At 39.3% G+C, this 16516-nt stretch overlaps 1 protein-coding gene across 9 annotated transcripts in view; it reads right to left on the minus strand.

Annotated features, from left to right (window-relative positions):
• The window catches only part of MAPKAP1 (MAPK associated protein 1), a 235598-nt gene that overhangs the window by 181307 nt on the left and 37775 nt on the right, over positions 1-16516 (minus strand). For all 9 annotated transcript variants that reach the window (XR_005835250.1, XM_040631891.1, XM_008698765.2 and 6 more), the window contains one exon: positions 10604-10752. Coding sequence is in view for 5 of the 9 variants with exons in the window: in XM_040631895.1 (XP_040487829.1) it covers positions 10604-10752 (149 nt within the window). In the remaining 4 variants the exon portion in view is untranslated. The remainder of the gene's footprint in view (positions 1-10603; positions 10753-16516) is intronic.

Genomic DNA, 16516 nt, shown 5'->3' on the forward strand with positions numbered 1-16516 from the left:
TTATGTGTGGAGAGTGCCATGCTGGGCTTCATAATAAGAGTGACCGAAGTTAAGTCTCTGCTGTCTAGGAATTAGTATAATCAAGGTTCAGACAAACCCACCTATGATAAAAAACTAGATGAACATCATTGGTGCCTCCACACTCCCACGGTCTCTACTACACTACCCATCACATTTACTCGACAGTTAGTTGTCCATGGGTCTCTTCATCTGCTTCATGCACCTGATGTCATGGACCACTGTCACAGTCGCCAGCACAGGGCACAACCCTGACTGTGAAGTGTGATTCCTCCACTTGTTGGCCATATGGCCACTCTTACCTTCAAATTCCTCCAGGGCAGTTAGTTCTTATTTATCAGTGCCTAGCACAGAGCCTGTATGTAATAAACATTTGAAATGAACCAGTACAGTATAGATGCTTAGTAATAATTTCTTGCCTGGATAGACAAATGAATCCACTCTGCACACCAGGAAGGGCAGTGGAAATAAAAAAGCATTTGTGGGACACACACTACAATCTACGTATAAAGCACTGCACCTTTCCCCAGCCCCAGTATCTCATCTCTTTTTTTACATGTAAGAAAATTGAGGCTTACAAGATGCAGTAACTTACCCAACAGACACAACTGACAAGATCCAAAACAGTCTGTCAGATTTCAAGTGCACTGGAAAAGGGAAAATCCTTTTGCTTTTAAATTTAAAATTTTTTCAATTATTAAGTGTTTTTTGTTTCCTCCGTAACAATGGCTGTAAAAGAGTGTACGAAAAACAGCTGTGGTACTCGAATAAAGAAAAGGGAGTTGGACCCCCGCTCTGCCACATACTGGTGGGGCATCCCTGAGCACATCACTTTCTCTTTCTGAGCCTCAGTGTCCTCAGCTGTAAAATGGAGGTAACACTCCCTACATCACAGCTTTGTTACGATCAATTAAAAGAGGAAAGTACCAACATACATGTAAAAGATCAAACTTCAAAAGTTCAAGTTTTCCCATTTATAACTTACATGTCACTGATGTCAATCACCTCCACAATCACAAAACGATGGAACCTTAAAGCCAAAAGGAATCCAAGAGGTCATCCAAGCTAGGTTCCTCATTCTAAACAGGCAGAAACTGAGGTGGAAGGTGGGAGGTGACTTGTCTCAGGCCCCATGGCATGACCAGGGCAAAAGCCCACATCTTTTGATTCCACACCTGGGTTCTTTCTACCACGTGGTTTTTTAGAACTCGAGTTTCCATTTTGTAAATATGAATGGCATTAAGAATGAAAATAAAAATCTCTGAGAATAAGAACACTTAGATTCTATGCCCAGCTGAGCGATCCTAGGCTGTCATTTGATTTCTCTGCATAGTTCTCTTCAAGACAGTGAAATCAGGGCCTAGTACTTTGAAGGACAAGGAAATCTCTTCACTGCAAATTATACGGAGCAACATGCCCCATATGAGGTCACTGAGTATAAAATCCCACCATGCCTAGCCTCACCACACCTACAAGGACTGTCTCCTAGGTTTCTCCTGGAACCTTAGTGCTTGATATACATTCCAACCAGATTTCATCTACTAATCTGGTAATTAATTAGCTAGGAAGAAGACAGTACTACAACAGTAATCTTGTTATAATAAAAACATGTCCATGTTTTACCTCTTAATCCTCTAACCTCCAAGAATTACAACCAATATATTTTCTTAAATGACACCTGACATCTGCCTCATCTAAAATTACTCTCTCATTTTCTCCTCTTAACAGCCTGGTGAACTGGGTTGGGCATCTGAAAGTACAACCTGTTTCAGAGAAGAGGTGAACAACTTCCAGAGCAATTCCTTAGCCAGAGTTCCAAAGCTGTCTGTGAAGTGGGAACAAAGAAGAGGCTCCTGGCTCCCAGCCCACTCTCACCTCAGAGACCCCTGCCTCAGATGCCCCGAATACAAACCAAACAAACACGGTACGCCACATACCCCTCACCCCACCAAAACTGTGTAGTGTCTTCAAGGATGTGGTAAGAAGTTGTGATCTGCAGTCATCAGGCCCAAACCAGCTCATGAAGGTTAACATCTTGCCTCAACGTCGGCCCTCTTTCGGTCCCCCCCCCCCTTTTTAAGTAGGCTCCATACCCATGGAGCCCAACACAGGGCTGGAACTAACGACCCTGAGATCAAGACCTGAGTTGAGATCAAGAGTCAGACACTTAACCGACTAAGCTACCGAGGTGCCTGTTGGTGCTTCCTAATTCAGGGATGGAACCATCATCCATCAGTCCTACAGGCCAGAATCAGATCAGGATATCGTCCTTGAAACCCTTCTCTCCCCTATTCCTTAACATGTAATCTATCATCAAGTCCTACCACTTTTACTTACTAAATATCTCTTGAATTCATCCACTCCTTCTACATCACCAATAAGTAAGCCCAAGTTACCATCTCTCCCAACTGGACCACCGCAAAAAGTTTCTTCATGGGTCTCTCTGGTCTCACAAATCCTTCTCTGGTGTATTTCCTTCAGATCTTTTCAAAACACAAACTGATTCACCTTACCTCCTCATTTAAACTTGTCAAAGGCCTGCCAATACTCTTAAAGAGGACAATTCCACCAGACCTATATGGTCTGCCCCTGCAGTTTTACCTGGTACCACACTGTACCTCACCCTTGAGTCCCCAGTGACACACCCTTCTTTTAGTTCCTCAAAACTGCCAAGCTGCCCCGTGCCTCAGGCCCTCTGTTCATCCTTTCTCCTCCTCCTCCACCTAGTTAGCTCTTACTCATCCCTCAGCTCTCAGATCAGGAGTCACCTTCAGAGGGATACCATCCCTGACCCCTTAGAGTAGGTCAGATGCCCCTATGATAATGCTCAGAAGGCCCCAATTACCTCTCCCTGGTACTTAGTAATTAATTAGTTGTGATTATACTATGATGGCAATTTTGCATTCATACATAATATCTATCTTCCAGTCAAGAGAAAAAGTTGCATGAGGTCAGAAACCAGGTTATGTTTTTGCTCACCACTGAATCCAGATTCTATTTACCAGTGTCTGGTACCTGGTAGGCCCTCACTAACTATGAAGCAAATGAATGGCACTGTGGTAAAATGAAAGGAAACTAATAAACCCTTTAGCACTGGTCATGCACCAGGCACTTTGTTATGTATGCATTTCCCATTTTCATTAAATCCTTGCGCCAACATTTAAAGATAGCATTAACTTCATTTTGTACATATGAAAACAGGCTCCAAGAGGTAAAGTGAGGGGCGCCTGGGTGGCACAATCAGTTGGGCATCCAACTCTTGGTTTTGGCTCAGGTTATGATCTCAGAGTCCTTGGATAGAGCCCCACGTCGGGCTCCATACTCAGTGTGGAGTCTGCCTGGGATTCTCTCTCCCTCTGCCCCTCTTGCTTGTGCTCTCTCCCTCTCTTTATAAATAAATACATCTTAAAAAAAAAAAAAAAAAAGAGGTAAAGTGATTTGCCTGATAACACCCAGCAAGTAAATGGCAAAGCTGGAATTCTAATTCAAGCCTGACAAATACGTTCTTTCTACTACAAAATTCTGCCTTCCTTTGAAAAGCCTCTAAAACCAATGGTCAATTCTACCTCTGACAGGAATTTCTAGAAGATTACTCCACAATCAGAGGAAGCCCCTAAAGACTGGCAGAAACAAGGCCTGGACAGAAAGAGTTCGGAATGGAGGGAGCTAGTTTTAAGAACTCAGTCTTCAGAATTTAACTGCAGAGTCGAATGCTAAAAACACTGTCTTTCATTGTAAGATTCCTGTTTAACTCATTTTGAATAGCACCCAGACAGAATCCCAAAGTCTCTCCTTGGGATTTTTAGTATAATGTCAAGCAAAAGGAAGAGAAATGCACTGATACAATGGTAAGGGGGAAATAATCTCATTAAAAGATGCTTTTAGGGGTGCCTGGGTGGCTCAGTCGTTAAGCGTCTGCCTTCAGCTCAGGGCGTGATCCCAGCGTTCTGGGATCGAGCCCCACATCAGGCTCCTCTGCTGAGAGCCTGTTTCTTCCTCTCCCACTCCCCCTGCTTGTGTTCCCTCTTTCGCTGGCTGTCTCTCTGTCAAATAAATAAATAAAATCTTTTTTTTTAAAAAAAAGATGCTTTTAAAATAATGAATTTGGTACTTCTATTAGTATACAATAATGTGTAAAGAGGTAGTGAATATCTAATATCTTCCTTTAGAAATAGAACAGACTGGGTGCCTGGGAGGGCTCAGTCGGTTGAGTATTTGTTTTCGGCTCTGGTTATGATCCCAGGGTCCTGGGATTGAGCCCCACATCAGGCTCCCTGCTCAGCAGGGAGTCTACTTCTCCTTCTCTCCCTTGCTCATGCTCTCTCCCTATCTCTCTCTTTCTCAAATAAATAAACAAAATCTTACCAAAAAAAAAAAAGGAAATAGAACAGACTAATAAAAACTGGTCTGTGAAAAAGAAAACTAACAAAATACAGTTATGGATAAGATGCCGAGAGAATAAATGGTAAAATGATGTTGGGACTTACTATCCTTTATTAAAAAGGTATGTAAAGGGGCTCCTGGGTGGCTCAGTGGGTTAAGTGTATGCCTTCAGCTCAGGTCATGATTCCGGGGTCCTGGGATCAAGCCTCGCATCGGGCTCCCTGCTTAGCGGAGAGCCTGTCGCTCCCCCTTGTGTTCTCTTGCTCTCTCTCTCTCCCTTTCTCTCTCTCAGATAAATAAAATCTTAAATAAAAAAAAAGAAAAACGTACGTAAAAAGAAGCAAATGGGGGCGCCTGGGTGGCAGAGCGGTTAAGCGCCTGCCTTCGGCTCAGGGCGTGATCCCAGCATTCTGGGATCGAGCCCCACATCGGGCTCCTCTGCTATGAGCCTGCTTCTTCCTCTCCCACTCCCCCTGCTTGTGTTCCCTCTCTCGCTGGCTGTCTCTATCTCTGTCGAATAAATAAATAAAATCTTAAAAAAAAAAAAAAAGAAGAAGCAAATGTTAGAGTGGGACATATAGCATCTAATTCAAAATGCCCTAATTCAAAACACTCTTAGATTGTCTCTGGATGGACACTAAGAAAGTGAACCACAGAGCACTTTCATCGAAAGGGTAGGGGCTGGTCAACTTGAGGGGTAGAAAAGAAAGAAAAACTCAAAAGCCAGAAGGCTCTTTGGCTCAAGACCACACCTCAGCTTAGGCAGCCCTAAGCAAAAGCTGCTGTCTAGAAACATAACCAGTAATAAAATCCAGGTTATAATTTTTTGGAAAGAGACCTTGAACTAAAGTTGCTTAACATATTAGAGGGGGCCATTCCCATTATAATAGCAAATATTCCAAGTTCACATGAGGAGCATTTTCCTCTCGAGGCAAATGTTTTAAACATAATTTCAATTCGCTGACCTTTTCTGAGTTTGCCACATTTCTTAGTGGCTTCATGCTTCTCTGCGAAGTTTTAAGTGACTTTCTTTGAAGAGAGCTATTTAATGCCAATGATTGTAGAAAACATTTGTTCATAATTATCCAGACATAGACTGGAACAATGCTGAAACAAGAGCAGCATGCAAAAATGTATTTAAGGACTATCATCCCAAAATGCTGCTAAAAGCTATTAACCAGTATGTGTTAATTGCCACAGCATTCATATTAATTTTCACTTCAGGCTCGACATTGTGGAATATTTCCCCTGATACATTTTAAACAAAGTTTAATTTAAGGAACTGCTTCTATCAACACTTATGAAAATTAACAGCCAAGCAATTAGCACTCATGAATTATCCCTTCCCCCATGCTCTCTGCAGCTTCGGTTAAAACAGTTTCTAACAGAGAAATGGTTACTTTCTAATAAGTTAACACAATCAAAGTCACAGTTGTCTATATGAACAAGAACGGGTTCTGCTTTTTTAAGTACTTGTTAAGGCAAACATTCTCCTTATATTTAGAGTAGAATTTAGCTAAGTCAAATAAATATTTAAAATTTTAGTAAACTGTCAAACAATGACTAATACTGAACTACCTTCTCCTATTATGTTTAAAAAAAAATCACAGCCAAAAAAAAAGGGGGGGGGTAATTACTTGACTCCATCTTCCTTTTTAAAGTTGAAGAACAAAACCTCATTGGACTCACTGGACTTCAGATAGACCTTCACCCAGTCTCCTGCACATCTTGTTTAACGATGCTATTGTAAACTCCTGGTTTCAAGAACACATTTCCTCTCTCTCAATCCTGTCAATAATCTAATGAAGTACATAGAAGGGACAGCATCACTGGCCCTTATCCTTCACAGAGAGGGGCAGAAGTGGGATATTTGTTCAGTGCTTCCTATTATGTGCTACATGTCTTGGTAAACAGACCTTATCTCAGTTAATCCTCATGAGAAAGATACATTATCATCATCTCAACGCACATATGAGGACTGGAGCTTCATGAGGTTAAGCAACTAGCCTGAGGTCACACTGTTAAGAGAAAGAGAGTGAGGATTCAAACTCGGGTCTTACTACAAAACTGGTCACAAAGTAAACTACACTGCTTACAAAGTAAATTACACTGCTTCTCACTGTGCTAGGTGCTCTATCCTACTATTATCCTATTTGATGGTCTCATCCACCTTGTGAGGAAGGAACTCTCATTTCTTTAATAGGTAAAGAAACTGAGGTTTGGAGAGATGGAAAACCTGACCGAGATGTCACAACTGATAATCAATATCATTTCTTTGTTAGTAAATATACTGACAGGAAATGAGTATTTAAAATTCTAATGGGGGTGTCTGGATGGCTCAGTTGGTTAAGCTGCTGACTTTTGATCTTGGCTCAGGTCTTGATCTCAGGGTTGAGAGTTCAAGCCCTGCACTGGGCTCCAAGCTGGGCACAGAGCCTACTTAAAAAAATAAAATAAGGGGCTCCTGGCTGTTGTCAGTTAAGCATCTGCCTTCGGCTCAGGACATGATCCCAGGATCCTGGGATTGAGCCCCAAGTTGGGCTCCCTGCTCAGAAGGGAGTCCGCTTCTCCCTCTCCCTCTGCCCCCTCCATACTCTCTCTCTCTTACCTGCTCTCCCTCTCAAGTAAATAAATAAACTCTTTTTTAAAATAAATAAATAAAATAAAATTCGGTCTACTAACGATGATAGTATTTGCAAACTCAGTTAACCAGAACAGTGGTGATGTACCAGCAAAAGTTTCTCAAGTAAGTGATAAGGCATGGAATGGAAAGGGTTAGATACTTGCAAAAACATGACCTCATTTGAAACAGGTAGAAAGGGCAGAAATCCACATATCTGGGGATACTTAAATAAGTGCTGAGTGAGTGTTCACTTACCAGTAGAGCCCACTCCGTCATCACCTCAAAGCAACTCCTTGTCACACCCAACATATCCCACATATGGTGAAATCAGGACTGTCACAAGAAGTTTTCTGATTATCTCAATCTTTAGAACAGAGATTTTGTTAATTAGGCTATTTGAGGCCCTGTTTTCAACAAGCCCCAAAAATGCAGGCAGATGGCTGAGCCTAGTTTTGCCTTGGGTGACCAAGCATTCCCTAAAACCACTTGCAATCTATTTTGGACTTTTTTCAAATGATCAGTAAACAGAGTTACTAATGATCAATGAATCTAAAACAGGTCACAGATAGCATCGCCAATTTCCAAAAGAGATAATGTAAACATAATAATAAACCAGATCCAAAAAAATTTTAAAATCACAACAAAGCACATGCCTAAGCACAGCCTTTCTCTCTCAACTGTATGCCTCTAAGAAATTATTAATCAATCACAACTTTTAAAAATGAAATTATTAACCTGCTACAGGAACCACAAATTATTTGAAAGTATTCGTTTTAATTTAGCACAATAGCTAAAAGATGCTCACCCTCAGAATCACTAAAACCAACAACAATCCAGTTTGCACAAACCATTACAGACACTAGCCATCCTGGCTCACCTACAATGTAATTGTAAAGCCACACCAAAAACAAAATCCTTTTTTAAAATCTAACACTAGTTTATTCTTAAGGAGGATTTCACAGCAGGCAGTCTCTTGAGGAAATACATAATTAAGTAGTTTTTTAGCATATTTAATTAGACCCCAAACTCTTCTCTGTCCCCTTCTCTCCCCAATTATGTACCATTTGCCCAAGAGACCTAAGCAACTCAGTTAATTATGTAAATAAGGCAAGCGTTATTCCCAAGAAAAGCATTGTGAATATTTGTAAGGGAAAAAAAGCTGTACATATTTTAGTGGCTTTAACAAACCTTTGCAGGAAAAAAAAATGGGCCTATCAAAGTCCATGAAAAACCCTTATATTTGAGGCAAAAAGCATGGAGTTCAATGACAAGATGGTGAATCATTAAAACAGGACACTCATTTCACTTCTTAAATACGAGCTGAATAAAAATAAAATAATTTTAAGTTACAACAGTAACAAAAATTTAGTGCTGAACGTCAAATGATTTATGGGAAGAATCAATCCGGAAATTATTAAAGTCGACTCTCACAGAAAAGGCTTTATTATCAAGGGGTTGACATGATCTTAACTCTAGAGGCAGCCATGGTGCTGTTAGAACTACTACAATCCCATTATTATGCAATCACAAAATGCTAATTTGATCATTTTGAGGTGTTATTTGAATAGTCATTTTAATTTCTAGGTTACAAAAAGGCTTGACTCAAGTATAATTCTCTATTAATCATTGAGATGTCATTGAATATCATATTGATGCATTTCACAAAGATAAAGAAAGACTAATTTAATATGTACAGTACAATATCCTTCAAATATTAGCCACTTTCATTACATATCTGCCAAACGCATCAATATTAAATAATAGATGAGAACAAGAGTTTAATTGTATTTTAGCATTTGTAATATGGAGGATAATAATAAAATAGCATCACATCATGGGATAGACTTATCGATATATAAATCTTTCTTAATCAAAGTGTAACGGTGACTGCTTCATGCACATATCCTTTGCTGATTACAAATAGATTTGATACGACAAAAGCATGGAGAGCCTTAAGTGTAAACACATCTAGCAAAAATAATTCCTTTGTGACCGAGAGAATGGCTTCTTCACATTTTTTTTTTAATATCTCCCAGGCACTTCGAAAGTTAGATATATACCAAGGACACCTTACAACTTTCTGTCAAATCCAAAGCTAAGTAATTTATAAAATGAAATCTGATGGTATAATAAGAATTCTAGGACATAATATTTTAAAAGATCTGTGCTATTTTGTTGGCATCAAAGTATTTTTACATAGTAATTATTCCAGCAATTATGTCCTCAAACAATGAGATGGTATCAGACAACGGAAGCAAATAAATTCCAGCCACGTAACCTAATTCCAATAATAACATTCACATACATATCTAAATGAATCAACTATAGTATTTAAAAAAAAAAAATCCTACAGTCTAACTCTCCATTTTCCAGAGACTGATATTCCTGTCCCCTAGGGGGATCCTTCCTTCTCTTTGCTACATTCCACAAGAAGAAACAGGAGTCATGGCAGGGGCAAGCTAAAGAGAAGCTTTACAGCAATACAATCTCTCATTTACTAAAAGTCCTTTCAGATTTTTTTGGAGGCAACTCCTGAGCATATTAGTATCTTTACATAACTTACACATTTTGTTTCTAGTTGGCTCTCCTTTACCACCAACATCACTAACCTCACTTGCCCACGGCCATATATGCTTCCTTAAACATATGAAAACATGCTGAACCTTATGAGGTAAAAGTGTTTCCAAGAGAAAACATCTCCTTGCTCAAAGATGACAACTGACAGAACCAGCACATAACCAGAAGTTGAATATGAAAAAATGCAAACACAAGCAAAGAGCCTGTATGTTTATTAATTGCAGTGGTGTTAAAATAAGACAAATTGTATACAACCCCTCCAGGCAACACGCTATCACTCAGCACCCCCAAGTCACTGCCAGACAGCAAATATAATGGCAATAAATATAAAAATCAACTGCTACTGTCTCCTGAAAGAAGACCAGCTCAGCTCCGCGCAGAGACACAGAAGGCAGGGAATGTGGGGAGAGAGGGTGCTGCAATTGGAACTATACTCTGCCTAAAATAGTAGCCATTTTTCTAAGAGGAAAATAGACATGTTTAATTTTTAAACTGCAAATTATTAGAACAAACAGAAAAAACTAAAGTCGTCCCGCATAACGAGTGTCAAAACAAGATTCCCTACAGTGAAATACAGACATAAAAACAACAGCCTAGAATTCTGAAATGAAGCTCTAACCTCAACAATTTCTACAGTTTTAATAAAGAATCAGACCAAAACAATGCAAACTGCCTCCCAGAACCACTTTCAGAGCTCTCCCAACACTATCGGGCCTTGATTAACCCTCAAGTATACTTGGAAGATGGAACAGGGGGAAAAAAACACAAACACAAATATCTCAAGACTGTTTTTGTTTTAATCCCCCAAACATACTGCTGAGGAAACAGTATTAAGCCCAAATTCAGACCTTTTTATGTCCTCGGTCATGAAGATGTGAATAACATTCTGTAATTACTTTGAGTCGTTTTTGAAACCCTAAATCTAATAATAATAATACTGACAAAAACAATTCCACTCAACAGAGGTTTTTTTTAAAAAGATAAAGTTTTATTTTTACTTACCTTGCCATCAAACTTGGAATACTCGTTAAACGGGTTATTCAGCTGCAGAGGGCACTGCTCTAGTCGTACGGATAATATTGACTGCTTTCCAGAACTTGGAGGTTTCTCTTTGAGGGACTTTTTTTCAAACAGTGACTTTAACTCCTGGGCTGTGATAAAAGAGGAAAGTAAAAACATCTTTGTGATTACACAGACAGACAGGTTGTCCACCTTCCCTAGCAAGTCTTCCTTGGAATCTTAAGGACAGAGTGTCCAGGGCATATTCAGGTCTGATACGTGCAAAAGCCTCACATATACTTCGATGTTTGTGCATTGAAAATGCAGAAAGTCCTGAAAAACAGGGCAGGATTGTCAATTTAGAAGGACTGGGGCTTAAGGAGTGGGGCACAGTCAAACCAACAGAGCAGCCATTCTGTAACAAGAGCATTCACAGTTAAAAGACCTGAGCTTTGGCCTGGCTTTGCCACTAAGAGATGTGTGATACTGGACAATTCACTAAAGCTCTCTGGCCTTGCCGAACTAGATAATCTTGAAAATCTCTCCTGGCTCTAATACTGTGGGACTTTGGAATTCTAGTTCTTCAAGGTGAAGGTCTACATCTTAATCCTCTCATACTCTCCAATGACACCCAGCAAAAAATCTGGAAGACAAAGATGAGGAGGAGGAAAAGGAGAAAGGATATTTATAATATCAGCAGTTAACAATTAGTGAGCAAGCCCATGTATCTGAATTACCCCTCATAACAAGCCTATGCAGTAGATACTAGCATTATCTTAATTTTGTCAATGTGGAAACTGAAGCTTAGAATACTTTGATTAGCCTTAGGCAACACAGCTAGCAAGTAGCAGAGCTGAGATTTGCAATCAGGCAAGGCTCTTAGCCATTAGGCACTAATGAACAAAACTGACCCTCAATAAATTTTGTTGCATGAATCAATGAATAAAATAATGATTGAAGGAATCCAAATTAAATTATTATTAAATTAGAATCTTTAGCTCTCACTCATTAGTGAATCAAGGCAAGTTAGTTCCATATCTTCTCAAAGATCATTTAAGTGTCCATATTAATCTGAATATCATTTAAGGTGGTAGCTAGATAAGCACATGGAGATTTATTACACTTTTCATTTTTGTAAATATTAGAAATTTTTCATACTTAAATTTTAAAATCAATCAATTCTAGATCTTAAAATCTGCAATAGGTTCAACCCCATTCCATTCTTGAGCACTGCCAAACTGAACTTAGATCAAACAGAACTCTGAAATAGTGACTTAGAACTTGTAAAAAATGTAACTAAAACCATCTTTTCAACAAACTAGTGGGACAAATAATCCAATGAGTCCCTATAAATGTAAGTGGCAAACCAGGAGAAAAGGATCTAATTCTTGTTTAAAATGTGGCTCCTGACTATCCAGTTTCCTAATCTGAATATATAAGCTCAACCGATGTTAAATGCACATTTGAAAAAGTTTTCGATTACATGGTATTTTTTAATATTTTTAAGTATTACAAGTATTATTCTGCACATAATCTTGTAACAGTTTTACTGTTACACTTTGGAAAGGAATAACCCTTTATTAAATACCTACTATGGGTCGGGAACAATACTAGGTGTTTTCTCAACTTGTCCTCACAAAGGTCTTAAGAGATGGGTTACTCCTCACTCCATGAACAAACTGAGGTGTAGCAAATATAATTAACTTACCAAAGTTACACAACTGTTATCAGTAAGGCTGGGAATGAAGTGATGAATGTATATTAATAATTCCATTCTCAGACCAGTTCAAACTTAGACCTCTTTCCTCGACTTCTGACATTTCTTACACCCTCCCCTTCCCTCCCCCCACCTCCCCTCCCTCCCTCCCTCCCTTCCTTCTTTCCTTCATCCTATGTCACAGAAAAATAGAAACAACCAAGAGACCTTTTGCATGTTCTCACCTGCACCTCTACCGGCCTTCTCTCCTACTACTGTGGACGAACTGCCTAGGCCCCTACCTCAGGCCAGCCCCTCCTTTGTGCACTCAGGGGCTGACTTCCTGCTGACTCAAGGGTGTCTGTCACTCCAGCAATTCTCTCCCATTTTCAGCATTCCCTCTTACTGGATTAGTTGCATGAGCACACAAAGATACTGAAATGCTGCTCATTAAAAAAAAAAAAAAAAGGGCGGAGGGGCACCTGGGTGGCTCAGTTGGTTGAGCATCTGACTCGTGGTGTGGGCTCAGGTCATGATCTCAGGGTCCTGGGACTGAGCCCCATGTTGGGCTCTGCGCTGGCGGGAAGTCTGCTTGAGGATTCTCTCTCCCTCTCTCTCTGCCTCTCCCCCTGCTTGTGTGAAGGCACTCTCCCTCAAATAAAGAAATCTTTCCCAATCAATCAATCAATCAATATAAACCCTCCTTTGATCCTATACTCCCTTCCAGTTACTACACCATTTTTCTGCTCCTGAAAATGACTACCCAGTTCCTCTCCTCCCATTCCCTTAAATCCACTCCAATGAAGCCCTCGGGTCCCACCACTCCACAAAAGCAGTTTTTGAGGTCACCAATGATCCCCTTGTTGCTAAATCTATTGGTAAATTTTGAATCCTCATCTTTCAAGACCTTGTGACAGCATTTCCAACAGTTCATCACTCACTCTTTTTTGATATAGCTTTTTCACTTGGTTTCCAGGACTCCATTCTATCTGGTTCTCATGCTATCTTTCAGGTTACTCTTTCTTAATTTCCTTGCCAATTCCTCATTTTCTCCTCAAATCTTTGGCATTCCCCAAGTCATAGTATTTGGACCTTTTGTTTTCTCAATCTACAGTCACACCCTTGGTGATTTCATCCAGCCTTCTGTTTTACATATTATCAACTTGAGAAGAAACTAAGTTGTGGTAATATAAATCAGAACAATAGCTGCCTCTGGCAGTAGTCTGACTAGAAAGAGGCACGAGGGAACTTTCTGGCATACACAAATGCTCTATACTTGATTGGGATTACACAGGTGTATATGTTTGTCACAAGTCATTGAACTACACACTTAATATCTGTACATTTCAGAATATAGAAAGCATACCTCAATAAAAAATAAAAAGGGAAAACCTAAATAAATATCCTCTACATGCTAATAGCTCCCAAATGATTTTTCATAGACCTAAACACGCCCTAAAATTAGACTCACATATTCAACTTTTTATTTGATACCTCCACTTGGACGTCCAATAGGTGTCTCAAAGTTTACATGTCCATAACCAAACTCTTTTTATCTTCCCCCAAATCTGTCCCTCCCACAGGCCTCTTCTTCTTACTTAATGGCAACTGAATCATGTTAGACCAAAAACTTGGCAGTCATCTCCACTCTTCTCTTTCTCTCACACCCAACATCCTATCCAACAACAAAAATTTCAGAATATAATCAGAACTGCTTCCACAGCTACCAACACTGGATTACTACCACCACCTTCAAACTGATCTTGTTTCTGCCCTTGTCTCTGCCAGGCCTACTCCTGCCAGTCTCTTCTCAACGTAGCAGCCAACAGGAGTCTTTTAAAATGTTAAGTTATATGGGGCACCTGGGTGGCTCAGATGTTAAGCGTCTGCCTTTGGCTCAGGTCATGATCCCAGGGTCCTGGGATCGAACCCCGCATTGGGCTCCCTACTCAGTGGGAAGTCTGCTTCTCCCTCTGCCTCTCCCCTGGCTTGTGCTCGCACACTCTCTCTCTCTCAAATAAATAAATAAAATCTTAAAAATAAATAAATAAAATGAAATGTTATAAACATCACAATAAGAAGAAAACTGATCAATCTGAACACATAAAATAAAAGCGTTTTTGTGTGGGGAAAAAATTAGCCAAGTAAAAAGAAAAATGATAAACTGGCAAAGAAGAAAGGTTATTAGTCCTACTATATAAAGATTCTAAAAGTAGAGAAGACACTGAACAACAACTCTATGGAAAAATGGACAAAAAATATGAAATGTCCACAGAAAAAGATATTCCAAAGGCTCTTAACAAATGGAAAGATGCTCAACAACATTTATAATAAGGGATATGCAAATTAAAACTATGCCGAGATCCCATTCCACATCTATGAGGTTGGCAAAATCTAAAAATTTATGGCTATGGGGCAATAACACTCTGTACATTATTAGAGGAATGCAAAATAGAAAAACACTTATGGAGGGGAATTTGTCAATATCAAGGGAAATCACATATGTACACTTTGACCCAACAATACCACTTCTAGGATTCTTAGATACACTGGGGAAAACAAACAAAATGTAAGACAAAACACATGCATTAGGCTATTCACTGCAGTACCATCTGCAACAGCAAAAGCCTGAAAACAATGAAATGTTCTTCAACAGGAGACTGGTTGGCTAAACTATGGCACATCCATATCATGGCGTACTATGAAGCAGCTGTAAAAGGGAACGAAGCCTATCTCTATATTCACCAGAGTAATTCCCAGAATGTGTTGCTAAGTGAAAAAAAGTTTTGCATAAAATAGTGTGTATAGTATGCTATCTTTTTTTAAAAAGATTTTATTTATTTGAGAGAGAGAGCGCACGCGCAGGTGTGCACAAGCAGGGGGGAGGAGAAGAGGGAGAAGGAGAAGCAGACTCCCCACTGAGCAGGGAGCCCCACAGAGGACCCAGAGATCATGACCTGAGCCAAAGGCAGGAGCTTAACCGACTAACCCACCCAGGCGCCCCTACAATATGCTACCTGTAACCTAAAAAAGAGGGGTATATGAATATAAATTAAATATAAAATATAAGTATGCTTACATAGAGATTTAAGTGGACAGAAAAACCAAAAGCTTTTTCAAATTGACTACCTAGGGGACCTGGGTGACTCATTCAGTTAAACGTCTGACACTTGACTTAGGCTCAGGTCATGATCTCAGGATTCTAAGATGGAGCCCCACGTCAGGCTCTGTGCTGGGCGTGGAGTTTGCTTAAAATTCTCTCTCCCCCTTTGCCCCCCACCCCTCCTTTCTCTCTCTCCAAAAAAAAAAAAAGAAAAGAAAAAAGAAAAATATATAAAATAAAATAAATAAATAGATTATAAGAAGAGTAGAAGAGACAGGAATTTAAACTAGATTTCTCTGATTTTACCTTGTTTTATGTATTCAACTTTGGAACCATATAAATGTTTTATATAGTTAGTTATTAAAGAAAATTAGAAGTACAATCTAAAAATAAAAGCAAAATGAAATGAACGAACCTAAGTGTAATATTGAGTTGGCATTTTAACTACAAAGAGAGAAATTATTTTAAGTAACTTTATCACACAGCAATTTGACTGTACATTCCCTAATGGAACATATCAAAGGGCAAAAAAAAAAAATCTTAAACTTTTTTTAGTAATCACAGTGTTAGTAATGATGGTGATATTTCTATTGTGGAACAAAGATTTTCAGCATAAGAGAAAAGATACATAAACATAAAATCAAAGTAAACACTCTATAATCCTAAATTCAAATAGGAATTAACAGCATTAACTCACAATGTATTTGCTCTTAAATTTATCTTTTTCTGAGCTCTACCCCCTGAAAGGCCTGTAAGGAAAAAACCAGTCCAGTGAGCACCTCTTGAGTTCAAGTTTTGGTCTTTCAACGCCATTTATCACTAAAAGAGAACCAAGACTCTCTAAACAAATGGCCAATTCTGGCCAGATATGGAGAAGGAAATATGTAAGAATCAAACATTTATCCTGACTTTCTTGTAGGGACTGTATCTGAGAATAACCAAATAATAGATTAGGAAAAGTTGTTCTTTATATGAAGACCAATAAAATTATTTTTTTAAGATTTTATTTATTTATGTGACAGAGAGACAGCCAGCGAGAGAGGGAACACAGCAGGGGAGTGAGAGAGGAAGAAGCAGGCTCCCAGCGGAGGAGCCCGATGTGGGACTCGATCCTGGA

Source organism: Ursus maritimus, unplaced genomic scaffold (genome assembly GCF_017311325.1).
Source record: "Ursus maritimus isolate PB19 unplaced genomic scaffold, ASM1731132v1 scaffold_17, whole genome shotgun sequence".
Taxonomy (NCBI): domain Eukaryota; kingdom Metazoa; phylum Chordata; class Mammalia; order Carnivora; family Ursidae; genus Ursus; species Ursus maritimus.